Source organism: Castor canadensis, chromosome 8 (assembly GCF_047511655.1).
Source record: "Castor canadensis chromosome 8, mCasCan1.hap1v2, whole genome shotgun sequence".
NCBI classification, from domain to species: domain Eukaryota; kingdom Metazoa; phylum Chordata; class Mammalia; order Rodentia; family Castoridae; genus Castor; species Castor canadensis.
Window position 1 is genome coordinate 85,916,684 of NC_133393.1, and position 27,677 is coordinate 85,944,360.

At 51.7% G+C, this 27,677-nt stretch overlaps 2 protein-coding genes across 2 annotated transcripts; one reads left to right on the plus strand and one right to left on the minus strand.

Moving 5' to 3' along the window:
* Nucleotides 1-2,310: 2,310 nt before the first annotated feature.
* Nucleotides 2,311-9,185, minus strand: Wnt10b (Wnt family member 10B). The gene is made up of 6 exons (XM_020176996.2): nt 8,465-9,185; nt 8,009-8,209; nt 6,972-7,085; nt 6,625-6,887; nt 4,542-4,915; nt 2,311-3,855 (listed from the first exon to the last, which is right to left on the minus strand). Exons 3-6 carry the CDS (start codon nt 7,043-7,045, stop codon nt 3,397-3,399), a joined length of 1,170 nt encoding a protein of 389 aa, XP_020032585.2. The 5' UTR covers nt 7,046-7,085; nt 8,009-8,209; nt 8,465-9,185; the 3' UTR covers nt 2,311-3,396.
* An 8,265-nt stretch (nt 9,186-17,450) lies between these two features.
* Wnt1 (Wnt family member 1) lies at nt 17,451-20,594 on the plus strand. The gene is made up of 4 exons (XM_020177013.2): nt 17,451-17,716; nt 18,399-18,652; nt 19,358-19,623; nt 20,106-20,594. Exons 1-4 carry the CDS (start codon nt 17,613-17,615, stop codon nt 20,592-20,594), a joined length of 1,113 nt encoding a protein of 370 aa, XP_020032602.1. The 5' UTR covers nt 17,451-17,612.
* Nucleotides 20,595-27,677: the final 7,083 nt, after the last annotated feature.

The window sequence follows — 27,677 nt, forward strand, 5'->3', positions numbered from 1 at the left end:
CTCCTACAGTGGGCCCTGTAATACCTTCATGTGATTACCCTCTCCATTCCATTTGCTAGAAAATTTTAGTAATACTCAACAGGTTATATGCCCACACTGACTGCCAAAATTATGTTTTACAACCCCCACCCCCCATCCACTAGTCTCTCAACCACAGCAACATGCTTTGTAAGACTCTGACAAGGAAATGGAACTCAATGATGGATGTTCCTGCCCAAGACATCAGATCCTCTCAAGGTTATATGTTATATCCAAAGAGTGACAAAATGATGGAAATGGTGACAGCCTGATATGGTTAGCAGCAAATACCATGGTATTTGATTCAGAACAAGAGAAACTCCCAGCTCTTCTGTCCTTCACCCTCTGGAGTGTAGAGAAGAAAGTGTTGTAGCATCAAAAGGGATCACCCATGGTTCAAACAGGAGCAGAGCTAGGAGGAGTACTGTCTAGGTGGCAATTAGTTAGTCACCACCACATCCCAACTTTCCAGTCACTTGGTAAAGCTTAGAGGAAGAAGAACTCATCCAGAGCTAAAGGAGGCTCAAAGGCCTGACTTACAGTTTATCCGTCCGTCTTTTTCCCTCCCTCTGGCTGCCACTAGAGCCTAGTAAAAGCTGACATTGTAGCCACCAGGTCTGTGGGTTGTATATCCCACCCCATCACTGACCCCAGGCCTGGGCCTGAGCCCAGCTCATGTGCCATGAAATGTGGTGGGAGGGGGAGGAGGATGGCATTGGCCTTGCTGACAAAATCCATTTGGAATTTGTCAAGGTTGTGGTTTGGGGCTTAAGTTTGCCACAAACTGTGATGAAAGAAGAGGGAAAGCTAGAAAAGAAAGGGAGCCAAAGGGACTGCAGAGGAAAGAAACAGGAAAAAGTTGAATTATTCTTGCTGCAACTCCACTGGAGATTGTCCTTCCTCTTCCTCTTCCTGAATGCAAGAAATTCCTGTTCTGGATATTTATCATTATTCTCTCATATCCTATGCCCATTCTAACTGCATCCCCTTTCTGTTGCCCCTCCCACACACATACTAGTTTTGGCAAGTGCCTGAAGGATGGGATACCTTTTGGTACCACTAGATTTTCAAACTCAGAATTTTTAGTGCTCAAGTAGAAATTCAGGACATAAAATGTTGCCATAATTCAACACTTCTCAAAATGTCCTTGCTGCTCTGGTACTAATCTCATTTCAAATGATTTAAAGGTAATTTGGGTAGCAGATGCATCTATTACCTAGAGAATTGGAAAGAGCTATTTCTGCATTTCTTGGTTGAGGTGATGACCTGTTAAGTAAGAGTCAGCATGTAGGGTTTGCAGGTGGCTCAATGGTAGAGTGCCTGCCTAGCAAGCGTAAGGCCCTGAGTTCAAATCCCAAAACCAAAAAAAAAAGAGAGCATCTAGAAGTCCACAAAGTATGCAGTCATTTGTAAAGTTCTAAATGTGTGCTGCATATCCCTTTTTTACATTGTATCCTAGAAAGATAAGTTTACTTTCAAAGCTATTGGGCTAGGAATAGAGGTTGGAACAAAAGAAATTCTGTTCTCTCTGGGCTGGAGGCATGGCCTAGCAAATGTGTAGCCCTGAGTTCAAACTCCAGTACCAACAAAAAAAGAAAAAGGAAGGAAGGGGAATGGAAAGGGTAAAAGAAAGAAAAAGAAATTCTGTTCTCTCTGATCATCTCTTCAAAAATAAAGAACTCTGAAAAATAAGGAAGTTCAAAGTACAATTGAAACAATTCAATAGGAAAACATGCTAGATTTGCTGGTTTCCAGAGCAAAAACTCCCATTTTAGCTGAGTATGGTGGTACACACCTGTAATCCCAGCACCCAGGAGGGTGAGGCAGGAGGATCATGAGTTTGAGACAAACCGGGGCTGCATAGTGACTTCCAGGCCAGTCTGGGCTACATATTGAGACACTGCCTTACAAAACAAACAAAAACAAAACTCCCATTTTGAGCATAGGAATCCTTTTCATGTTTCCCATCAGACTTGCATCTACCTCAGTTCTCTGGTTTGGAGACAGAGAGAAAAGCACCTGCTCTTTTGGGTCCAAGTTCAGTACTGAGATACGTTTAAGGACTTAAAAACTCCAGATAAAATGTGACTTCATACTGTATAGGGTAGGAAGTTAGACCAGATCTGGTCCTGTGGCCCATTTTTACTGAACACAGTTTGCCCATTTATTTACATATGGCCTATGGCTGCTTTTGTTCCCCCTCCCTCCCACCCTGGCCTCCTATGGCTGCTTTTGGTCTGTAACAGCAGAGTTGAGTAATTATGGCAGAGTTGAGTAGTCAGACAAAAACCACCATATAGACAACCGAGTATATTTACCATTTAACTCTTTACAGAAAAAAAGAAAAATTGCTAAGCCTTCTTCAAGGCAATGGTCAAGGTGATATCTGGAGTTAAGGTGCTTAGAAAGTAAAGAAGGGGGGGCCTCCATTTGGATCTCTAACCCCTTCCACCTAAAAGTTCTGCCTTTTACAAATTAAAAGTTGCCAAGTAAGTCACTGAGGATCATTTCAAATCCTTTGTGGAACTCGGCAGAATATACATAAATGAAGTCTTTGCATATAGCAGTGTAGGAGAATTCACCTGGAAAATAAACCATGGATTGGTATACCAAGTGTGGCTAGATATATCACCCTCTGCATCCACCATTCCAGTAGCTTAATTTATTTCAGTTTCAAACAGGAACCAAGAACAAATCTCAGTACAATAAATTATCCATTCCCACCCCTCCTGCTGAAGAAGGAAAAAAGAGACTCCAAGAGTCTTAGGTAAAACCCTTCCTTTGAAGGGACCACTTTAACATGAATGGAAGGAGACCTCCTTCCCTAAGGGCTCTCTGAAGACTCAGGAGAGTTCCTCCAGCACTGTTGTTTCTCCAAGAGAAACCTCTACTACTACTGTCTCCCTTGGCCCCACATGTGGGGGTCCAAGTTGCAGTAGAGGAGTTTGGGAACTGAAAGTAGGAGGGAGTGGTCTCTTTCTAGATATAGGTCTTAATGGCTCCACATAATGCCAGGATTTATCCCTCAAGGAAGAGGACTGGTCAAACTATAGGGGCTCTCCATCCAAAAGGAGTATGAGGGGGTTAAAGGGGAGGGACCTGGGATTGAAAAGAGAGGAGCAATACAGTGCATTTCATCATATTCCCCGCAGGTATTTAAGGAACAGAGGCAGTGACAGCTTCCCCCAGAGGCCCTCTAACTGTGGGGATAAGGCTGTACATCACAGACCCCACTTGACCATCCTCACCCCCAAAGCTGTTTCCAGGTAGACATGTTCAGGGGGTCAAGATTGACCCTGGACAGAAATCGGAGCAACAGGCTGAAAAGGTGCCCCTCTCACACAGTGCCCTTCCCCAGCCCCAAGGTGAGGCTGACCCTCACTTGCACACATTGACCCATTCTGTGACCTTGCACTCATCACACAACACATAGCAGCACCAGTGGAAGCGACAATGGCATCGCTCAACTCGGGTCTGCCGGAGCACGTTGTGCCCACGCCCACAGCACAGGCTGCCACAGCCATCCAATAGGCGGCTGGTCTTGTTGCAGGCCCGGCCCCTTGTGCCAGGCGAGCCCACAGCGGGGTCTCGCTCACAGAAGTCGGGTGACTTCTCAAAGTAGACTAGCTCTCCTGAGAGGCGACGGGGACGCAGGCGGGGTTGGAAGGCTCCGGAATTGCGGTTGTGGGTATCGATGAAGATGGCTCTGCCCAGTCGCTCCCTCAACGCTGCCCCCACAGCACGGAACTCTGGGGCCGCCCTCCAGCATGTCTTGAATTGGCAGCTGCCTGATGTACCATGGCATTTGCATTTCCGCTTCAGGTTTTCGGTTACCACCTACATCATCAGAGGGGAAAGAGTTGAAGGGCAGGACAGCAAATGGATAGAGCCCAGGGACACGGGAGAGGAAGAGGAACAGAGATTACAGGGAGGGACAAATGGAGTATCAGAAGAAAAAAGGCAACTCCCTCATTTTATGATTAGAGACTGCATCCAGAGTAGCACGATTTGCCCGTCTTTGATCACTAGCTGATAACAGAGCCAGAACTCAACTTCAGTTGTCCTGATTCCCAGTCCAGTGCTCTTTCTAAAATAAGCACTGATAAAATGGGGAGTATGACCCAGAGCACCCCTAAAGTCCATAGGGAAGGCAGTTGTAATAACAGCTACCATGTAATGAGCCAAGGCCTAGGCACTATATAGGGGGCACTATTTGGTAGTTTGACCTTACCAATGTTGTGAAGTAGGATATCATCAGGCACTTACTACAGATGCAAAACCTAGGCTGAGTGACTTGCTGATGGCAAGTGATGATCACCCATTTTACCTCATCCTATTACTCTCCTGGGACTCTCAGACTCTAGCCACTCCTCAAAATAGAAACCCAAGTGTAGTGGTTCATGCCTGTAATGCCAGCACTTGAGAGGCTAAGGCAGGAGGACAGCCTGGGCCAAATAGCAAGACCCTGTCTCAAGGAAAAAAAAAAAAGTCAGAGAGACCCAGGACAAGATGCACATACATACCTGGCGCCCCACCCTGTTGTTGTGGATTCGCATTCGTGCCTGGATGTCCCGAGGAGCTTCCCTGGAATCCAAGAAGTCCCGAGAGAACTTCTCTCCAAAGTCCATGTCATGGTTACAACCACCCCATTCCCATGTGTCCTGGGGGCCAGGGCTGGGACTTGAGCCAGGGACAGGGCTGGGCAGAGAGTGGGGGAAACTCTTGCCCCGGGATAGTGCCTGCAGCTGCAGTAACTTGGCCCTCAGCCGATCCTGCTCACCACTGCCCTTCCAGCTGCAGCCACAGCTCACCAGCTTGCCCAGGCTGCAAGCAGTGGCAACCGCGTGCATGACCCCAGCCGCCAGCATAGAGAAGGAGAAAGCACTCTCCCGGAAACCTGGGGGTGAGAACAGTGTGATGGTGTAGGTAAGGTTGACAGACAGAACTGGGAGGCAGCCACCCTCCATGCCAGAAATTCCTAACTGATCTTGACTATGCCACTTATTAGCCATTTGGGAGAAAAGTCATAGGACAAGAAAGGGCCTCAGTTTCCTCATCTATAAAGGGACATCCATGGGTCAGGATGATCTCTGAGGTCTATCCTCACTCTGTAAAGTCTGTGGTTTTCAGGTGTGGATGGCAGAGCCAGCCCAGAAGGAGAGACCCTTGGAGGTGAGAGATGACTAAGAGAGTCCCAAGGACTTTGAAGATGTGTTCAAGGAGTTCTACATCTGAAAGTCTTAGAAATTCCCCAGCCCTGCAGGGAGCGCTTGAGTGGGGTGGGAGGCAGAAGACTTTTGGGTACTTTTTTTTTTTTCCTTCAGAGTTATTAAAATCAGTATTTTAACCAACCTATTCTGTACCACCCAAGCACCCCCAACACACTGGAGCTGTAGGGCTGTCCTTCCCCTTCCCAGGTTCTAGTTTTATATTTGCCCTTCAAGACTGCCCTTTATGTTTACCCTAACCTGCTATTACCCTATAAAACACTGGTAGGAGGAGAGAGGCAGAGGGGTGATTTTCCCTAAGGCCCTCTTAAAAGGTTGGCCTCTTTGTTATGTTTTGGGGGGTCACAGAGGCACAGGATGATAAGCTTTTCCCAGGCTTAGATAGACATGCTCACCATTTGGATGTCAAAGCCTTCCCCTACACAGACCTGTACAAAAAGAAGGGGTCCCTCACTTCATTTTAAGCAGGGACTCTCTGGAGCCCTGATAAGATGAAAGACAGCACCTCCTTTGAGCCCAGGCCTTTCTTACCCCATGATCCAGGACTCCTGGGCCAGCCTTGTGATCCCCCAGCCCTTCAAGGGTGAAGCTGTTTGAACAAGTCTTGGGAATTCCCCTGCAGATGGCAGCTGCCTATTAACCCCATAGTCCCCAAAACACTGCCCCCACCCCTGGATTGAACCCCCATGGATCTTTACTCCCGCAGGAGTGAACTCCAGAAGGGCATGAGAGACTGTACAGCTTCCCAGACCATTCCTTCCAGACCAGGCCAGCAGTGACCTGTTCTCCATCCCTCTAGCCATACCCCACCTGCTCAGGTGAGCGACACCTGGGGCCCCCCCACAGCACAGAGGAGGGGGCTGCTCCCCAGCTTCAAAGCCATCAGGGTCTTTGTTCCCAGCTTTGGCTCCTGGGAACCCCAGCAATTAGGGGAGCAGGTTTAACCCTTAAACGGTTGGGGGCGTCACCCCACCCCCGCTGAGACTCTGGGGACACCGGCCTGGGCTTGTCCCAGTAGAAAGGAAGGAGAAAGAAAAACGGGGGAGACGAGAGGGGCGTTTGAAGCTTCCAGGGCTGAGGGTATCTCTTGTTCACAGGTGCAACCCAAATAGAGCTGGGTTGAGACACGAAAGGGGGGGCTAGCATAGGGGAGCAGGAACCCAGCTGCCTTGCCAGCAGCGCGCAGGTGGAAGTCAGGCGCGGAGAGGCCCAGACTGGTGCCCAAACCCGGCTCAGCGCGGCTCGGCTCCCGGGGGGAAATTCCCGAAAAGGCCCCTCCCGGGAGCCATGAACCGGTCCTTTCCCGCCTCCGCGCGCCTCGACGTGCCTCCCATCCCCTAGCCTCGGCGGCAGCACAGACCCACCCCGTCAGGCTCACCGCGTTTGAGGATGGCGCTGTGGTGCGGCAGGCGGCCGCCGCCCTCGAGCGCCGAGCAGTTCCAGCGCTGGTCGCGCAGCTGGTACTGACACTCGTGGACAGCGATGTGCAGACCCTGAAGCGCCGACGCCGTCACGTCGGGGCTGCGCAGGCACAGGCCTAGCTGCCGCTTGCTCAGCCCCGACAGCGTCAAGCACACTGTGTTGGCGGTCAGCGGTGGCTCACCGGGCAGCTTCAGGCCCAGAATCTCATTGCTTAGAGCCCTGGGAACGGAGAAATCTACTGGGGTCTGTGGTCCAGGACTCACACTCCCTCCAACTCCCCCCATCCCCGGGAGAACTGCTCACCGACTGCACAAGGCCAAGAACAGGAGACCCGCGAGGCCCGAGGGCGGAGGCCACAGCCGGGGCTCCTCCAGCATGTCGAAGCCCGGAGGCTCCGGTGGGCAGATCGATCAGCGCCTAAGGAACCAGGAGATTTGATGCTGGCTTTGGAATAGGGTGTTTCCTTGGAACCAAAGGATGCCCTACCTCGGTCTTCTGGTTTTCTAAGCTACCGGTGCCGCCCCACTGACCTTTCTCACCCCTCCCCAAACAAACCAGTGAGAACCACCCCCTTGATTCCCTGAATCCTGGATCCCTTAAAGAAGAAGGGGCCAAGCCTCAGAGTTGGGAACTCTGGGGAGCGCCCCTGGAGCCTTGCCCAATTAGACACAGTGCCCGACACAAGGACAACACATACTCATATGCAAACTCAGACATACAGTTTGACACTCAAACACTGGCTCCAGGACCTCACCCACTGTTCCCTCTTCCAGGGCCCCATGACTGACTTCCCCGCCCTTACAGGGCTAGGGGGAAGAGATTGGGAGGGGGTTCCCCACCACATAGAGGGGGTGTCGCCTCCAGGTGCTGGCAATGACAGGCAAGCTATGTCAGAAGGGTCCAAGACCAGGATCCCCACCTCACTCTATCCCCTCCCTACCCAGCAGGGAAAAAGGAGAGGCTCCAGGTGTGGCAAAGGCCAGGAGAGAAACCTGGTGCCCTACTGCAAGGGATGTTGTCAGAAACTGAGTCCTCTTTCCTGTCTCCTGTCTCCCCTCACCCCCTTTCCTAATACGCGCTTCCCTCCTCAGCGGGCCACCCGTCTGGTCCCCACGGTTCTCAGCCTTGGTCCCCACCCCTCTGCTCTGGCGTTCACTGCTCTCTAAATCTGGAGGCACTCCTTTATTCTCTGTGCCTTTATCTCTAGCAATATCTCTGGCTCTCTCTGTGTGCCTGTGCTTTTGTGGGTGGATGCGTGTGTCTGTCTGTCTGACTACCCGCGTGCTGTCTGGTCCCGGTGTGCGCCTCTCAGCCCTCCCTGCTTTCCCGGTTTCCATTACCTCCAGTGGTTCGGGTGCAGGGTCCGGGCGCCTGGGCTCCACTTGGGGCTTAAACCGTAGGGAGATTGTATCGGGTTCTGCCCCCTCGGCAGAGCCGCATTCTTCCAGGGCCGGGCCACTCCTCTTCTCCGCTTCCCCAGCGCCGCCGCGGCCGCCGGGAAGAAGGGAGGGAGGAAGGGAGGGAGTGATCGAGAGAGCGAGCTAACGAGAGAGCAAGAAAAGCACTGGGGGCTCTGGCTCTGCTCGTGCCTAACTCACGGGCGGCTCTGCGGCCCCTCCCCGAGCCCGGGGCATCCCCACCCCACCCCCCCCCGCACCCCCCGCCTTGACCAGGGGAACGCAGCCGCTCCCCCCACCCCAGCATGCGCGTACACACACGCACACACACCCTCTCCCCCGACGCCAGGGTTCGGGTTTGGCTCCACTGAAGTAGGAGGTGGCCGGAGTTCCTCTCACCTGCTCTGGGGTCGCCAAGGCTGTAGGCAGGGACCCAGGTTAAAGAGCCAGAACCTGGCCCAAATGGCAATATCTTTCATCATTTCTCTTTGCCTCAGTTTCTCCACAGAGAGCAGGGTGGCTGGAAAGCTCCTTTAATAAGATGAGGACTGAGCTGGACTATCTTCTGGTTTCAGGCGTTGGACAGTCGCTTAAAGAGTCCACACCGTGAGCGCACCGCAGGTCACTTGGAGCCTGCCGGAGAGGCACTCGACTGTGCGGCTTGGCTCCCGCCCACCTCCGAGCCCAATGCCTGCCCCTTGGGAGGGGTCAGCTTTGGCCTTGAAATTTGGCCCTAGCCAAGAGGCTCAGGTAGTCCTAAAGATCTGCAGTCGGTACTTCGCTTCCTTTCCTGGTAGGCTTCCCATAGAGATTTCCTATCCTTCCCGAGATTCCTGGGTATGCACTTCGGTGGCCTGGATTCCCGCTCCAGCCTCGTCGACTTCCTTCACATGGGCTGAAAAGTGCCTCAGGGTCCCAAATTGAGCCTAGCTCGAAGGCAGCCTGGAAAGAATCTGGTCTTGGGGTGCACAGGCGGAGGCAAAAATGCCTTAGGGAGCTCCAGCGGCAGCGAAGGGGTTAGGCGCCACCGCACTCTCGCCTGACTCACCCTCGTAGCTCTAACCACTGCGGACTATTTTTGCCAGAGAGGGGCCCCAGGCTTCCCAACCGCCCCCAGCCCCTGCCAGACCGCAGCCTAAAGCACGACTTGCCCCGCGCACCCAAGGCGCATTGACTCAGAGACCACCCCCCACCCTGTAAGCAGAAGCTGTGGGTTCCAGGTTGATACACACAGCCACAATCACCTCTTCCTTAGCATCCCTGTTGAACAGCCAGCCTCCAGTCTGTGCTGCGGCAGGTTCTGCCTTGTGCTGAAGAGAGCGCCACCGGCTATGGGGCAGAGTAGTTTTCTGAGAGGACATTGGGGATTTAGGTCTGTTAGGATTTTTCCTGACCATATTTATGTGCCATACCCTGAACTGGATGGAGAGTTGAAGTGCCACATAGTCCATGACCTGGACAGCCTGAATCACAGAGGTTGCTTTTCTCCACTTAATGGAGTGGGGAACACCAGACTCTCCTTCCCTTTTGGAGGACAAGGGCCAAACCCTGTGTGTGTGTGTGTGTGTGTGTGTTGGCAGTACTGGGGCTTGAACTCAGTGCCTACACCTTAAGCCACTCCACCAGCCGTTTTTTTGTGATGGGTTTTTCCGAGATACTATCTGGAGAACTATTTCCCCAAGCTGCCTTTGAACTATGATCCTCCTGATCTCTGCCTTCTGAGTAGGTAGGATTACAGGCATGAGCTGGCACCTGGCCCATGTATGGCTTTTAAGGCCACCAGAATCTGCAAGCCCTATCTCAGTAGCTTCCATCCTTACACCTTACACTGGATTCAGTGATCCCCACAAGTGTCCTAGTCCTTTTTCCTATGTCAACCTATGACTCCACCGAGGTCCCTGGAAGAGGTGGAGGAGGTGTTCTATTTCCTCTTTTTCCATCGGGACCTCACTGACATTTCTATTCTCTATAAATGTGTGATCTTCCTCACGTTTTGGATTCTGTTTTGACTTGTTTTTATTATTTATTTATTTATATCCTTGCTGGGCTCCTGCATACAGTCAGGTGTCAAGAAGGGGCTGTGGTCAGCAGTACTGCCATAGGTTTCAATTTCTCAGTGACCAGGGGGTTCCCCAGGCTGAACTGTTCCAAATCCAAGGAACATACTTCTGATCCTCTCTCTGCTGAAGTCTAGCTCTGGGATAGGAGGCCACAGGCAGACTGACTGGGTGGCCTGAGCTGGCCCACAGTGCCCTCAGCCCGACCGGCTGGCCTGAGCACTGACCCGCAGGCAGCTAGAGGGCGGTGGGACAGGCGGGGCCTGGAGAGGGCTGCGGGTGCACACCCATTGCCTAATACCCCAAGCACGCGGCCAGCTCCAGGAAAGAGGTGGGGCGGGAACCAGAGAGACCTTGACAAGGGTTGGGACCATGACAGGAGGGGGAAAGAAGGGGGCTGCCACCACTGCAGAGAGGGAGTGGGAGCAAGCTGGCCTCTTTTCCTCTGGATGAGAAAAGTAGGGGGCTGCTCTTTCCATCATAGGAGTGGAGCGTGTAGCAAGGGCCATACATGAAGAACACTAGGGCCCTGGAGGGCGGGGGTCAAAGAAAAGAGTGGGGGCCCCTGGAGATTGGGGGGATCAAGCAACTGAGGCGGTGGCTAAAGCCAGGCCAGCCTCAGGAACCTCCTCCTCCTTCTCCCCCCCCCCATGTTTGCCTTGGCCCGGGGTCTTGGGTGACTCATCTGTTGCTAAGCCGCTGATAGGGGCGGCCAGGCCTGGGGAACCCAAATTATAGGCCCGGGAGGGATGGATGCGCCTGTGGCGGTGAGCTCAGCAGTGCTGCCTACCCTCCACCTCACATGCCTTCTGCTGCAGTATCGAAGGCCACCACCCGGAGGCACCAGAGGGATTGCAGCCAGCCTGTGCTGGACACTCAGGAAGCTCCCACATTCATCAGTTGGCTCCAACAAATCCCTGGATTCCCCTAGGCAGAATTTTACCCTCTTGTCTGCTCAGGGCTGATACCTGCTGGCACCTCAAAGAAACTAGGCTCTTTTGTCCACAAACTTTCAATCTTTTCCCCTGCTCCCTTCTCTGATCTCTTTCTCCCCAATATCTCTTCCCATCCCTATTCCAGGGAGTTGGTTTGCTACTGATTTCCTATTTCAAGCCTTTGAAGTTATCTGTGCTCACAACAAAGAGCGGAGTATAGTATTACACACCTGTAATTCCAGCACTTGGGAGGCTGAGGCAGGAAGATTATAAATTTGAGGCAAGCCTGGGTTAGGAGACCCTTTTTCAAAAACAAACAAAATGGCACAGAGAAAAATAAAGCCAGGTAAAGGAGATGGGGGGTGGGATTCTATTTTATAGGGGGGAGGGAACATAGGCATGATGATATCTGAGGAAGGGTGTTCCCAAAGACACAAAAGCAGGCACATAGACCCTGAAAAAGGAGCATGCCTGATACTTTCAAGGCATTAGCAAATGTCACTACAAGGGAGCCTATGAGAAAGGTTGTCCGGTAATGAAGCCAAAGACTAGGAAGAAACAGGGTCAGATCATAGTAGGCCTTATAAACCACTGTAAAGATTTTGACTTTTGAGTAAGATGGGGATTCATTAGAAAAATTGGAGCAGGGGAATGAAATGATCCGACTTTCTTTTTAGAAAGGATGGCCCTGTCTGTTGTGTGGAAAACAGACTGTGGGGGACAAGGTCAGAAGTAAGGAGAGCTGTCAGGAGCCTGCTCCAGGAAGGCAGGCAAGAGGCACTGGCTCCTGCCAGTGTAAGCAACAGAGTGATGAGTATGGATCAGGTTCTGCATTAGTTTAAAGACTGAGGCAGGGAGAGAGAAGAAGAAGGAGAAGGAGGAGGAAGAATGAAGAAGAAGAAGAAGGAGAAGAAGAAGAAGAAGAAGAAGAAGAAGAAGAAGAAGAAGAAGAAGAAGAAGAAGAAGAAGAAGAAGAAAAAGGGAGAAAAGAAAGAAAGAAAGAAAGAAAGAAAGAAAGAAAGAAAGAAAGAAAGAAAGAAAGAAAGAAAGAAAGAAAGAAAGAAAGAAAGAAAGAAAGAAGGAGGGAAAACTGGCACCTGTGGTTCATAACTGTAATCCTAGCTATTCAGGAGGCAGAGATCAGGAGGATCGCCGTTCAAGACCAGCCCCAGGCAAATAGTTCATGAGGCCCTGTATCAACATACACTGTACAATGTATTAGTCAAGGATAATTCCAAGATTTTTGTCCTTAAACAACTGAAAGAACAGATTTGCCTTTACTGAGATAGAAATGACTGAAGAATGCCAGGTAGTAGTGGCTCACATTTGTAATCCTCTCTACTAGGGAGGATGGAGGTCCAAGGCCAGCCTGGACAAATAGTCTGCAAGACCCCATCTCCAAAATAACCAGAGCAAAGTGGACTGGAGGTGTGGTTCAAGCCATAGAGCATCTGTTTGCAAGCATGAAGCCCTGAGTTCAAAACGAGTCCCAGAGAGAGAAAGAGAGAGAAAAGAAATGACTGAAGAAAGACTAAGGGTAATGGAGGAATCAAAAGTTCAGCTTTGGGGGGAGGGAGAAAAGAGAGAGGTGGAGGGGGGTGAATTCAAGTATGACATATTTGATACATTGTAAGAACTTTTATAAATGCCACAATGTACCTCCACCCAGCACAACAATAAAAAAAAAAAGAGTTCAGCTTTGGACATGTGAGATACTTACTTAAGTATTAGGCTTGTAAATCCAGAGTTCAGGGTCAGAGATACAAATTAGGAAACATGAGATTGGAAGTTTACCAGGGGAGTTGAGTAGACTTGAGAAGAAAGTTAACCTGAGTGTACTTCTTTTTTGCCATGCTGGGGATTGAACCTAGGCAAGTACTGTACCACTGAGTTGTACTCCTAGACCCCGGTTATACTTCAATGTTTAGAAACTGAGTAAACAAAAAAGATCCAGGACAAGTGGTAGACTGTCTGCCTAGTAAATGCAGAGCCCTGAATTCAAACCCCAGTATCAATTAAAAGGAAAAAAATATTCAGGTAAAGAGAGTAAGTAGGAGAGCCTCCAGTGAGGTAAAAACAGTGAAGTTTTCAAAGATGTCTGCTATTTTAGGAAGACTGACTTGGATGAGAACTAAGAATTGACTATTGGATACAACACAGATGTTCTTAATTTTTTTAAGTATACATATATGTTTACATCATCAAAAATCCACCAAAGTGCCAAAAGGGCATCAGGCAGCATGGGTCCTCCCAGCCAGTACAGACCAGGAAGGGGGCTAAAGTCCCCAAAGTTCAACTCTTACCCGTGGAAGCTTCCTTGGCATGCCTTTGCCACCTGCCTCAGTGCGTCTTCCACGTACCCACTTTCGGCTTTTCTGGAGTTTAGGGCAAGGGACTGGACTCTCTTCCAGTGGAGCCCCAAGGCCTCTCCTGGATGGTGTCCTCCAATGCTCCTGATTTCTACTCATATCTCCAAGCCCACAAACTCAGGATGGATGACTCTGGGTGAGCAAGTCAGGCCAGGAGGGCTACTCATGATTGTCTTTTTATAAAGAGAGATAGTGAGTTCAAAGGCATGATTGGAGTGGAAAAAGAATGAAAAGATACTGAGTTGATCTCCAGCACTGGAAGGAAGGAAGGAAGAAAGGAAGGAGAAAGAAAGAAAGCAAACAAACAAGCTGGTGCTGGTGGCTCACACCTGTAATCCTAACTATTCAAGAGGCAGAGATCAGGAGGATCATGGTTCGAAGACAGCCCTGGGCAAATAGTTCACAAGACTCTGAAAAAAAAAAATCACAAAAAAAGGCTTGTGAGTGGCTCAAGATGTAGGCCTTGAGTTCAAGCTCCAGTACAGAAAGAAAGAAAAGAAAACCAGGTCATACATATTGTGACCTAGACTCAGAGCCCTTCCCCTTCATCTCCCCAACTCCTGGGAAATGGAGGAACAGGAATTCTTTTTTTAAAAAATTTTTTATTAGAATATATTTGTTGTACTTGGGGAATTCACTGTGACTTAGATTGTACATTGATTAGATTGTCCCCATCTCTCCCCTTCAACTCCCTCCCAGCCCCACTTCAAGCAATTGCCAGAGGTTTCATTGTTCTATTTCAAATAGGTATATGAAGTCCATCAACTGTGCTCCTTCACCTTAATCTTCTCCTTTTTTCACCCTCCCCCCCCACAAGTACCCCTCCCCCACATATTATACCAATTTTATAGTCCTGTCTTTCGTTATTCATTTCTAAGTCAATGTTTAAAGGAGTTTCTCAATGTATCCCTGCTGTGATTATATTTTACTTTGGTCCATTCAACCCTTTCCCTCCCACCCCACCTTTTTTGACAGCTTTCAATACATATGGTTATGTTCTCTGCCTTCACAGATGTTGATGCTCTTTCTCTTTTCCTTTCCTTCCTTCCCTGAGAGGAACAGGAATTCTTTCTGGAATGGTGGGACAAAGGGATACTGGCTCCTTTCCTGTCTCCCCACTGTTGCTTAGCCCCAGTAGACCCCTGTCTTCTAACCTGCTTTCTACCCCCATGGGGTTGTATCAATCCACCAGACCAAAAGGTGTGACCTACACCACAGTGGGGAGAAATTCTAAGGGATAGTGTTCATTTATTTGAGCCATCTAGACTGGGTTTTGGAACCACAGAGGATGACTGGGCTATTTCACCTTGTCACTCAGGGATAAATATTTGGAGGGGACAGTTACACTGTGCAAGGAAAAGGGCCTGGGAAGGACATAGCCTTAAAAAATGACCTCCATAAAGCTTTGTTTAGACTAGTACATGTCTCATTTAAAACACAAGTGTAGCCAGGTGCTGGTGGCTCATGCCTATAATCCTAGCTTCTCAAGAGGCAGAGATCAGGAGGATCGTGGTTCAAGACCAGCCTGGGCAAATAGTTCATGAGACCCTATCTCAAAAAAAAAAAAAAAAAAAACTCATCACAAAAAAGGGCTGATGGAGTGGCTCAAGGTGTAGGTTCTGAGTTCAAACCCCAGTACCACACACACACATACACACACACACACACACACACACACACACACACACACACACACACACAAACACACAAAGCAAGTGTCCCAGGAATAGTAACTGAATGTCATTCTATTTACTCCTTAGAATGATTTCCACCTTAGTGGGAAAGTCTGATAATTTCTGGGACCCTTTAGGGTCAGGCCTGGGTAAATTAACCAGAAAGCACCCTAAAAAAATAGGGAAGATGGAAAAAAGAGGCCCCAAAAGGTAGACAAAAATCAGTTTTACCTCTCTCAATTTTGAGGGCTCCAGCCTGCCATTGCTGCACAGTGGCAAGCAGCTGGAAGAGTAAATAGAGCATGGGCTTTGGGTCAAATGGTCTGGGCTTTTGTTGTTATCATTGCTTGTTTGTTTTGTCTTTATGAGACAGGGTCTCACTATGTAGCTCAGGCTGGCCTTGAACTCTCTCCATCCTCTTGTCTCAGTCTCCCAAATACTGGAATTACAGATGTGTACCACCACACATGGCTTTACTACTTATTCATTTATTAGCTGTGACCTTGGACAACTACCTCATCTATTGTTTTCTCTGTGAAATGGGACAGAGGAGAGATGTAAAAGAGCAGATCTGCCGGGTGCAGGTGGCTCACGCCTATAATCCTAGCTACTCAGGAGGCAGAGATCAGGACCCAGCAAATGATTGTGAGAGTATCTAGAAAAACCCATCACAAAAAAAGGCTAGCAGAGTGGCTCATGTGGTAGAGTGCCTGTCTAGTATGAGGCCCTGACTTCAAACCCCAGTATTATCAAAAACAAACAAACAAACAGAAACAAAAACGGATCCTCTCCTTCCAGGGGCCATCTCTGTGTGGTCCTGGGGCATGATAACCAGGCTGGCAGTGCCCCCTATGTTCTATAAAGGGAAGGGCAGCTGCTTCTTCAATAGAAGATCACCATGGTCTTGAAGCTGAATTGCATTCCCAAAGAGAGAACAGTGTTCAGTGGATGAGATTGGTCACAAGCCATCTAGGTATATTTGTTATGAAAGTGGAAGAACAAAACAAAATAGCACAACAAACAGTTTTGGGGTAAGACAGAAACTTGGTAGAAAAATCCCAAGAGAAGCAAACACTTGGAGACAGAAATCCCCTAGACTAGGTTCTTTCTGTTCAGTCAACATCCCTATTCTTCCCAGTTCCTGCCTCCAATCACCACACACACACACCTGACACCTCCTCCATTACCCATCCTTTCTGAGCTTAGTTGCCAAAGACTCAGCCACACAGGCCTGGCTCATCTTCATACTCTCTTCATTGTAGGTTCAGCTACCTTCCTCAATGACATGCATAGGTTGACACATGCCACAGGGTGACACACCACAGGATGACACAGGGTACACAGGGCAACGGAGTGACACATACACATACTCATCCACTCACCTGCAAACACAATCCCAGACACTGCTTCCGACAAGCTTCTGGGTCTCTCCTGTCATAGGCACCACCTCCTTCCTGCACACTTGACACAGTACCCCAGGCAATGAATGTGACAAAAATGACCTGAGCTAAATTCCAAAATTCTTTGGAAAGGATTCCTAATCTTCCTCGATAGAACTAGGAACTTCTGAACGCGCTAACACACAGGGGCATGCCCCCTTAGAACACGTGATCATTCTTGCTCTCACTCACATTGTTTTATACACACACACATACACACACACTCACGCGCACGCAGACTCCAGGTTTCTCTCCCCTGCCGGTTCCATTTGGTCTGCCCACCCCGCCACCCCACCCCCGGGAATCCCTGACCACAGCTCCACCCATGCCCCTGTCTCCCTCTTTTCCTTCTCTATCCAGCCGTCGGGGCGGGGGGGGGGGGGTTCCTGGGCGGGGAAGCGTCTCTCCAGAGTCGCTGGCCAGAACCACAGCTTTCCTTCCGCCATTCAGTATGGGGGAGAGAAGGGACACCGGCGGGGCAGGGGTGACGTCGAGGGGACAGCCCCACCTCGCGTGGCGAGGCAGTTTGGGCTCCGGGAGGGTTTTCCCCAAGCACATTGTCGACGCGCCCCCTGGCGGATGCTGATACCCGACGGACGCGAAGAAAAGTGAGGCGAGCGCGCGTGGGAGGGCGTCCCAAGGGGAGGGGTCGGCGGCCAGTGCAGACCCGGAGGCGGGGGCCACCAGGCAGGGGGCGGGGGGTGAGCCCCGACGGCCAGCCCGTCACCTCTCTGCTCAGACGGGCGGGAGCCACGGCCCCGCTCGCTGCCCATTGTCTGCGCCCCTGACCGGTGCGCCCTGGTGTCACAGTGCGGCCCGGCGGGGCAGCCTCTTCTCGTCATTCCAGCCAGCGCCGCAACTATAAGAGGCGGTGCCGCCCGCCGTGGCCGCCTCAGCCCATCAGCCGGGACAGTAAACCATGCTGCCCGCCGCCCGCCTCCAGAGTTGTTAGAGACAGACTGCGAACTCTCGAACTCTCGCCACTGCCGCCACCGCCGCGTCCGGTCCCACCGTCGCGGGCAGCAGCCAAAGTCGCCACAACTGCGGCATAGAACCGGCAAGGCCAGGCAGGCCATGGGGCGCTGGGCGCTGCTGCCCAGCTGGGTTTCTGCTACGTTGCTACTAGCGCTGGCCGCTCTGCCCGCAGCTCTGGCCGCCAACAGCAGTGGCCGATGGTGGTAAGTGAGCTGGTGCGGGGTCGCCACTTGTCCTGGGGGCGCAGAGCCAGCAGCCAGCTTTACCCAGCTCTCACGCTGTGGGATCCGTCAGCCCACAGACTCCCTCCGTGCTCTGACTTCACTCCACCACAATGAGGGCACTCTGGCCGGGAGTTGCCCCAGAGACTCCAGCTCTGATGAAGTGGGGCGAATGACTTTGCCTGCAGAGGCGCATGGCACTCCAGACAGGGAGCGCACTCCCATCAAACATCATCCTTTCCCTTTGAACCCCAGTTCCAGCCTCATGGGTGGAGGCTGTTTCCCCTGGTCAGGTCAGGAGCCAAGGCCAGGTGTTAGCTTAGAAAGGAGGTGAGAGAGGGTGGGTGGGACTCCTAAGCACTTCAGTCCTTGGGTGGGCAAGGACTGCAGGCCAGGAATTCCTTCCAGGGCCTGAATGGAAAGAGAACCAAGATAGACATGCAGTCTCTGGGCTCCCCGTGTCTCCTCTGCCTAGGGCTCCTGGGTACAAAAAGTCTGGGTGCTCAGTACTTTCAGGGAACATTTTAGTCATTACCTTATTATTGATCTCCAGCAGCTCTCTCCAGGCACATAGCCTCAGGCAGAGGACAGGGTAGGCACAGCCTTTATGGGTAGGGTGCAGGTCCCCTTCCCGAATCTGAGCTCTCATTATGCGACCCACCAGGGGCATCGTGAATGTAGCCTCCTCCACGAACCTGCTAACTGACTCCAAGAGTCTACAGCTAGTGCTGGAGCCCAGTCTGCAGCTGCTGAGCCGCAAGCAGCGGCGGCTGATCCGCCAAAACCCGGGGATCCTGCACAGCGTGAGCGGTGGACTGCAGAGCGCCGTGCGCGAGTGCAAGTGGCAATTCCGGAACCGCCGCTGGAACTGCCCCACTGCTCCAGGGCCCCACCTCTTCGGCAAGATCGTCAACCGAGGTGGGTGCCCCGGAAGGCGACGCTTCCGGAACTAGGGGAAATGCAGGGTCACCCCTAGGGCATAGGCGGGAGAGTACAGGGAAGATGTCCCAGGCGCGCAGCGTTACAACATCAACCTACCAAGTGCCTCATGCTGGCCAGCTAGCTCCGGGACAGACTTTCTACAGGCTCTTTCCGGCCGTGCATCTTGGGCACAAAGCCTAACTTTTCTGTGCCACTGTCCCAGGGAACGGGACAGTTCCCGTTCCTGTGGGTCTGGATGCGCGCTGACCCACACAGCCTTCGTCCAGCTTGTCTCAAAGGTGCCTGGGAAGCTGATCTCTGAGGACATGTGTCATTCTTCGTGCCCAGCAAAGCTTGTACCGCCAAAATGGGCCAAAAGTTTGGGTTACGGAGAGGTCTAGGTGATGCGGAGTTCTTTGCTCCCCTCCTTTCAGTTTTTAATCTGTGGAGCGGCCCCATTTCGGCTCTAGAGCCAAAAAAAAAAAAAAAAGAGCCCTGAGAAGTCTCATTAAGGCGTGATTACGAGCGTGCTCGTGGGTAGGTGCCCACGCACCAGACCTGGAAACCAGCTTTCCAGCACTATCGTCCGATCTCAGGATTCATTACAAGGGTGGAGTGGGGGCGTTGGACTACGGGGCCCCAAGCCCTTCAAGGAGGGTGCCCTGAGCGCCCTCTCATTATCCCTGATCTCTTCATCCTCAGGCTGTCGGGAAACAGCATTCATCTTCGCTATCACCTCCGCCGGGGTCACCCATTCTGTGGCGCGCTCCTGCTCCGAGGGCTCGATCGAGTCCTGCACGTGCGACTACCGACGGCGCGGCCCTGGGGGCCCGGATTGGCACTGGGGGGGCTGTAGCGACAACATCGACTTCGGCCGCCTCTTCGGCCGGGAGTTCGTGGACTCCGGGGAGAAGGGACGGGACCTGCGCTTTCTAATGAACCTTCACAACAACGAAGCGGGGCGCACGGTGAGTCCGCCTGAGAGTGCTCCGCAATCGAAGCAGGGTGGCAGGGGCTAACCTCGGGCTCGGGAAGTAAAGGTCGGTGATAAAGCGAGGGGCACCAGGAAAGGGCGCTCTCAAGGGAGCGGGAGTCTTGGTAGGAAGTTGGAGAAGAGATGGTGACCGAGAGCAAAGGGATGCCGGTGCTGAGGGCAGATAAGACGGAAAAGGTTACAAGACACGTACATAGAAATAAATTGCCTACGGCCCTCCATCGCACAGATTCGAAAAATAAGGCTGAGAGACCGAGCCTGACTCGCTAGCATGGAGCTGAGTTTGGCTAAAGGTCCAAATCTCGAGGAGACATTTTGTGCCTCCTCCCTCAGGCTCGGCTAGGCCTGAGCTTTTTGCAGAGGTCCCGGCAGCGTCCGGGAGGGGGCAGCATCTAGAATGATGGCATTGGCTCTGCCAAGTGCCCTGGGACACCTTTTCTTCCCTCCTTCCCCCAGACCGTGTTCTCCGAGATGCGCCAGGAGTGCAAGTGTCACGGGATGTCCGGCTCGTGCACGGTGCGCACGTGCTGGATGCGGCTGCCCACGCTCCGTGCGGTGGGCGACGTGCTGCGCGACCGCTTCGACGGCGCCTCCCGCGTACTCTACGGCAACCGGGGCAGCAACCGCGCTTCGCGGGCGGAGTTGCTGCGCCTGGAGCCCGAAGACCCTGCACACAAGCCGCCCTCCCCCCACGATCTCGTCTATTTCGAGAAGTCGCCCAACTTCTGCACGTATAGCGGACGCCTAGGTACCGCTGGCACAGCAGGGCGGGCATGCAACAGCTCATCGCCAGCGCTGGACGGCTGCGAGCTGCTCTGCTGTGGCCGGGGCCACCGCACGCGCACGCAGCGCGTCACCGAGCGCTGCAACTGCACCTTCCACTGGTGCTGCCACGTCAGCTGCCGCAACTGCACGCACACGCGCGTACTGCACGAGTGTCTGTGAGGCGCTGCGCGGACTCGCCCCTGGGAACAATGTCCTGCAGCCTTCCCCAGACAGACTCGCTGGCACTCGATACCCTGATATTCGCCCACCCCAGTACCTCCAGCCACATTCCTGCGGTTCGTACGTGTCCCATCTCTCCCACCTCCTTCTACCTGGGGACTCCTCAAACCACTTGCCTGGGGCAGCACGAACCCTCTTGCCATCTTGAGGGACCTGCCCCGACCTACCTCCCTCCCTCTCCGCGGGAGACCCCTTGTTGCACTGCCCCCTACTTGGCCAGGAGGTGAGAGAAGGTTTCGTCCCCTCCCCCATGGGGTCAGCTCCTGACGGTGTGGGGCTCCCTGATACACTGCTCCTCCGACCTCTCTCCCTCTCTCCTTCCTCTTTGTCTTCCGTTTTGCAGGCCCCTTCCCATTCTCCAGCCAAGGGTGCAGACCTTGAGCACACTCCTGGGTATTAGGACCTTTTTCCTCTCCACCTGCAGGAGGTTCCAGGGTGGAAGGGCAGCTGTGGTGATATGGAAAATGAGGTTGGGGAACCCAGCAGAAAACCCCCCATTCTCCCAGCCTCTGTCATGCAGCCATTGAACAGCTGTGAGCCATGCCTCCCTCGGCTGCCTCCTACCCCTTCCTGTCCTGCCTCCTCATCAGTGTGTAAATAATTTGCACTGAAACGTGGATACAAAACCACGAGTTTGGTTGTTGTAAATAAAACTATTTATTGTGCTGGGTTCCAGCCTGGTTTGCAGAGACCACCTTCACCCCAACCCATTCCCTCTCCATTCTTCTCTCATTTTGCCCTCCAACCTTTTCTCTACCTGTTTCTAAAAGATGTCTTTGCCTACGGGGATCAGTATTTCCTTCCACTGTAGCTATTAGTGGCTCCTCGCCCCCACCAATGTAGTATCTTCCTCTGCAGAATAAAATCTCTATTTTTATCAATGACTTGGTAGCTTTCCTTGAATCCAGAACATGGTTTGTGGTGTCCCCGTTCCCTCCTCTTACCACTCCCAGGCTTGGGTGCTTACCCCTCTTAAACAAATAGGGTAGATACATTGTTGAGAAACTGTTTTTCTTGGCCCTGCAAGAGGACCCTGAGATTCTGACCCTTACATGACCCTAATGAGGCTGCTGGGGATCTAAGTCTCCTGAGAGAAGAGCCTGGTCAGGAGCCAAAAGATCTTGCAAGGTTCTTCTTCCTAGTCTCAAGTAGCTACCTGTGTGATAAGGACATATACATTCACTTAATAAATGGGGATTAAGCAAACTCTAAGTCTCCTTTTCCTACCTGGAAGAGTTGTTGTGAAAGTAGCTCCAGTCCAGTGATAGCTATGACCATATTCTGAAAAGCAGGAAGAAGGGGCTAGTAGAATGGCTCAAGTGGTAGAGTGCCTGCCTAACAAGCATGAGGCTCTGAGTTCAAATCCCAGTACACACACACACACACACACACAAAAGCAGGCAGAAAGGCTGCTGTTGTCTCTGATGTGGAGTTATTGGTACCTGAAGCTTTCTTCTATTGGAATCTAGGAATTGGGCAGTGGTTAAGAACCCCTCCCTTTCCACAAGATAAGGTTACTTGACAAGGTAAAACTTTATTAGGACCCCAGCTCCCAACCTGGGGCTCAGGAAGATCCAGGGAACAGGTGATGGGCTCTAGTCCTGAACCCTAAAACTCAAGAGATGTTCATGGGAGAGAAGAAAGGAGCAGGAGGTGTAGAAACCAACACAGTTGAGGCTTAAGCCAACAAAACCAAAAGGAAACTCAAGTGTGGTGCATAAGCAAATCATTAAACTAGCCACTCCTACAAAGAATCAGAATGAAGATTCTGTTACCAACAACCCCTACAGGATACCTCTGGTACATGGGCATTCACCAGAGTCAGCAGGAGTGCTAGTCTGCTCAGAGCCCTAACCTATCTCTAACTCTAATCCTCTCCCTTTCCCTAGGTGTAGGTCAAACCCTAGCCTTAACCTTAACTGCAGACAACACTAACCCCTTCCTAAATTCCAAGGTTTATCCCTAATCCTAATTCTTCCTCCCAGGGTAGGACCAGAAAGGCAGTGGGAGCTATGAAGCACCTCACCCCCAAAGGGCAACAAGGGTTCCAGCATCTTGAGAATCACCCCCCTCTCCTCAAGACTCCTGTGCTGTTGTTGCTGCCTCTCAGCAATCCCTGGATGGGTAAAATATGACCCTTGTTGGTCAGATTTCCTTTGGAAAGCAAATAGAGCTAGGACCTGTTCAATCCTGCAGTGACATCCCTTTCCCTTTTTCTCCATTGGCCAAGCCAGTCCCATCAGCTATCATGGGCAGCCTGGGGAAGGAAAAACATCCTATTGATCCTGTGTAGGAGGCACCTGAAAGGCTTTGAGTTTCTGGTAAAGAACATCATGCAGAGAATGGTCAATCCATAGCCCAAAGAGCTGTTAGCTCCCCCAGCTCCCAAAGTAAGAAGTTACTGAGCTGCCAGAGGTGAGAAAGGGGCTTAGGCCACTGCTGCACAATGCCCAGAGTTGGGAAGAAGCAGCAGGTGGGGAGTCCAGGACTAACTGTCTCTAACCACTTTCACTTGAAAAATTGGAGCTTTTAGGCCTACAAGTTGGGGTGCTGTGAGCGGAGCTGACACACATGAGCTGGAAGAAGAGGAGAGGAAGAAATGCATTATTTTCTGCCCCTAATTAGACATTCAATACATCTCTTGCTTTCTCAGCCTCCGTTGCTTTGACCAGCAAACAGGGATGGGTATTGTTCCTTATCCTTCAGGGAAGTAGTGAGGTTAGAATGAGATCATGTATGCAAGGCTTGGATCATTTGAACACTTACTGACAACTCCTCTGTACCAGGCATATGCCAAATGCAGCAATACACTGATGAACAAGTCAGAGTTTCTGCTTAGAAGAGTTTATAGTTCAGCCAGGGAATCAAACACATTAACAGACACTGTCAGTCTATTGAGGGAGTGCAATGAAGACTACATGAAAAGCCTTTGGCATATGCATGATGTTTAAGGACAAACTGCCATACCCAAGCCCTCAGCATGGAGGCCCTTCTCTTCTAGGGACTGGGACTTTGAAAAGGAGGACTGCTGGAGGACTGGAGGTGTGGCTCAAGCAGTAGAACATCTGCTTTGCAAAGCACAAAACCCTGAGTTCAAACTCCAGGCCCACCAAAAAAAAAAAAAAAAAAAGAAAGATAATTCTTTGCAGGCGCCAGTGGCTCACACCTGTAATCCTAGCTACTCAGGAGGCAGAGATCAGGAGGATAATGGTTCAAAGCCAGCCAGAGCAAATAGTTCATGAGACCCTATCTTAAAAATGGCTCAAGTGGTAGAGTGCCTGCTTAGCAAGTCTGAGGCCTTGAGTTCAAACTTCAGTACCGCTGAAGAAAAAAGAAAAGGAGGACTGCAGGAAAGTACAGAATAAGGTTGGGTCCTAACAGGGAATGCACTAATGAAATGAAAAACCTCAAGTGAAAAGGCTGGAGATGTAGCTCAGTGGTAGAGTGTTTGCCTAGCATGTGCAAAGAATCCAGCATTGGAAAAAAAAAATGAGGGGGAGGGTTGGCTGGTAGAGAGGCAGTAAGAGCACCTGCCTACATGTGTGAGGCCCTTAGTTCAAACCCCAGTGCCACCAAAAAAAAAAAAGAAAGGAAAAAGAAAAGGGCTATAGGGTCTGCAAAGCACTGCACAGGAGCTAATATTATTATGATCATCTGTGCTCTCTGTGATCTCTCACACAGGGTTAGAATGGGTAGATCCTGGGAAGAAAAGCAGCTGTGCCTAGAAAGAGTTTCACAGAGGTTTCAGGACCCAAAGCCGATCAGGTCAGTGGCCATAGGACAGTGTCCTCATGAATGTGCCTGATGCTCTAGCTCCCACCCACCTCTGCTTTTCAGGTGCCACACACACACACAGGGGGTTCTGAGGCTGGCAAGGACCCTGGACATAGGGTTGGCCTCAGTAAGTACTAGAGGAACCAGTCCTGAAATATCCTGGGGGTGTCGGAAAAGCTGAGAGGACTGAGACAACAGACCTGCACAGTCCCCAGGGGGTCAGCAAGCTGGCACCACACACACCCTGCCACACGCACCCTGGAAAAACCCTGTCAGTGGGACTGCAAATACCCTAGGGTCCAGCCTCACCCCCCTCCCACTGCCCCAGGCTGGCTCAATCCTCCCCTCCAGGCCAGAGGGAGAAAAATAACAAAATGAGGAGAAAATAAGCTGTTTGGCTGTGGTGTGAGCAGGAATATCCAGGCAGAGCTGCCCACCACTCACCCTTACTCACTCTTTCCACACCCAGCCGGGGCCCAGCATGAGACAGACCACCCTCCTGCCCCTCCCCCGTCTGGGCTAAAAGCAGACGCTGGTGAGGAGCAGCAGGTTATAAATATGCCCAGGGAACTGCCGCCAACTCGCTCCCTTGTCATCCCTTGGGAGGGGGTAGGGTGGGGTGGCTCCTAGGGAGGAGCCAGGACTGCCCTGTTCCCTGAGGCCCAGGAGGTAGTGGGGCTTCCAAAAGGCTATTGCATGGTTTATTTATTTATTTATTTATTATTTAACCTTTTTCAGGTGAAGGAACCTTAACTGCTGTCCCTTCATTTTCCCGGGGGGGGGATGGAACTTTTGCTCATCTCCTTAAAGAAGAGGTCCCAAGGCCATAGCTGGAAGCTCGGTATGAAAGAGCTCAAAGCCACCCACTCTGTGTCATGGTGCAGCCCAGTGCCACTTTTCTTCACCCCATTTACCCTCCGCAAAACAGAAGTTCATTCATTCATTCAACAGGTGTTTGCTGAGCGCCTGCTAAATGTTAGGCCTAGTGCACAAGCGTGCACACATGCACTTGCACGTGCACACAACCCACCCCTGTGTCTAGGTGCTCAGCTCAGCCCCGCCTACTCCAGGATATCTTGGCTTTGACCTGGCAGCCTACTAGGGAAAGGTGAAGCTTTAGGCTCCTGGTTCTGTATTAGAGTAGGTTACTTGGGAGTGTGTGTGTGTGTGTGTGTGAGGTGGGCCCCTAAGCATGCCCACCTCTACTACGTCCCGATGAATGAAGAATCCTGTGGCCTCCTGTGGCCAATCATTCTCCCCATTTAAATGCCATGAACCTTGGGAAGAAAAAGGCACTCTGTAGGATGCTGTGAGTACCTGCCCAGGCCCCCAGAGCCTCCTGCCTCCCAGCCACTTTCCAAGTAGGTGCCCAGCTGGGCACGGAGAGCAGTGCCACCCTGTGAAACTTCTAGCCCTCCTCCCCCAGGGCAAACCCCTCCTTCTCCCTCCTTCCTATTAATCCTCGGAAGTGAAGGGGCCGTCCCTGGCGGCCCTTCAGTCCTATTGTGGCCCCTCGCCCTCCTCGGCTGGCGTCTAATTAACTCCTCCTGCCCCTGGTTTTGTGTGCCCCCCTTACCCCACCTTGTCGCCCCGCCCCTCCGCTCGGCCTGCTCCCCCCCACGGACATTCCAGCCAGGCCGGGCCAGTGTGCCAGGGCAACCAGAGCCGGACCGAGGCCTAATCCCCCCGCCGCCTGGCCCGGCTGGGGGAGCCCCACTCACCTCCTTGCTCTCTGGGGGCTGCTCGGCTCTGCTGTGGCCGAGACACACAATCAGGACAAAAGCACATCCCCCAGGGGGCTAACTCAGCCTTCACGCCCAGGTTGTGCAGCATTTGGGGAGTTTAATGAATTGTCCATCACGCCTTTCAGGGCCCGCCCGTCAGCCTGGATTAATCTTCGGAGCCCTGGTGGGGTAGGAGACACTAAGCCTGTATTTATTACTCTCCCATTGTCACTAATTGAGGTAATTATCTGTGACTCTGGCCTGGCCAACAATGCGGCATTCACTCCTGGGACCTCGATGGGCCTGGCTCCCACTCTCGGCACCAACCCTCCCTCCCGTCCTCTCCCAGACCCGCCAAGGGCTAAGATGCGCCCTGGAGCATGCTGGGAAAGTGGACAATGCCCCACAATGCTCCACCTCCCACTGGTGTCTCCTATAGTCACCACCACCATAGAGTTGTGTCCACGGAAAAGCCTGGTCCTCCCAAAATAGTTGAGAAAAGAAGACAACTCCTGTCAGGAGACAGGTTTGACTATAGCCCTTAGATCAAAGAGGGGCATGTTTGTGAGTTCTTTGGTTTTCTAGACTCTCCAACTCCTCATTTCTGAGTAGGTGGCCTTGGGGCCTCACAAAGGCCCTTCTGTAGATCCATCCTCATCTCCCTGTTACCTTCAGAGCTCTAGGGTGTTAGGATGCATTAGCCTGTATCAGGCCTACTTTAAGGGAAGTCTCTAAAGCTACCAGAGCTGGCAGAGTGGCTGTGAATATGATGGGGAAGGTTAGGAGAAAGAACAAGGATCTGAAGAAAAGGGCAAGAGGACCCATCCTGGGAAGAAGCTATCAGGGTTCCAAGGGCTGACACAAATGTGGCCACACAGCAAACTCACGGAGAAACGAGGTTGGATGTGGGAGTAATGCCAAAGAGTAGATGTCATGTGGAGATGGCTTCCAGGTCAAGGGGATTGCTTTGGGGAGTAAGGGTGTGTGTGTGTGTGTGTGTGTGTGTGTGTGTGTTTGTGTGTGCATATGCATGTCCATGTGTGTAAAAAACAAAGAGAGATAAGAAGGGAAGAAGATTTGGGAATGACTAGATTGTGAGGTATGCAAGGGTAGGAACTGTGTTTTGGTCACTGTTGCATTTACAAGACCCTAACATTATACCTGGCACATAGTAGGCACTGTCAAGTGGATGGTTGGATGAGGCCTGAACTTACACTGGGGCCTGTACTTACAATGGAGATGCACTCAGCCTCTCCATTCTCTCAGGACCTGATAGAAGGAGATGTATAGAACATTCCTAGACAGTTATTAGATGGCACTTCACCAGCTGAAACGCTAAGAACCCTTGGCAGAACTAGAAATTGTGGTTGGAACAGCGCCACCTTGTGGTACCTCTTGGGACAGCTCCTGAAGAGACCACAAAGAAAGCAGGGTCATCTCTCTGAGTGTGCGGGCGGGGGTGGGGGGTGGCCAAAGGTGTCACCAAAGGCAGCAGCCACTTTTTCTCTTACATATCTGATGATGC

What these genes read in the sequence shown, in the direction of transcription:
- Wnt1 (XM_020177013.2), top strand. Translation starts at nt 17,613, where the DNA reads ATGGGGCGCTGGGCGCTGCTGCCCAGCTGGGTTTCTGCTACGTTGCTA. An exon ending in AACAGCAGTGGCCGATGGTG is followed by an intron (nt 17,717 to 18,398) that starts GTAAGTGAGCTG and finishes GCGACCCACCAG; the next exon opens with GGGCATCGTGAATGTAGCCT. An exon ending in CGGCAAGATCGTCAACCGAG is followed by an intron (nt 18,653 to 19,357) that starts GTGGGTGCCCCG and finishes CTTCATCCTCAG; the next exon opens with GCTGTCGGGAAACAGCATTC.
- Wnt10b (XM_020176996.2), bottom strand. Translation starts at nt 7,045, where the DNA reads ATGCTGGAGGAGCCCCGGCTGTGGCCTCCGCCCTCGGGCCTCGCGGGT. An exon ending in TTCTTGGCCTTGTGCAGTCG is followed by an intron (nt 6,888 to 6,971) that starts GTGAGCAGTTCT and finishes CTCCGTTCCCAG; the next exon opens with GGCTCTAAGCAATGAGATTC. An exon ending in CAGCGCCATCCTCAAACGCG is followed by an intron (nt 4,916 to 6,624) that starts GTGAGCCTGACG and finishes TCTCACCCCCAG; the next exon opens with GTTTCCGGGAGAGTGCTTTC.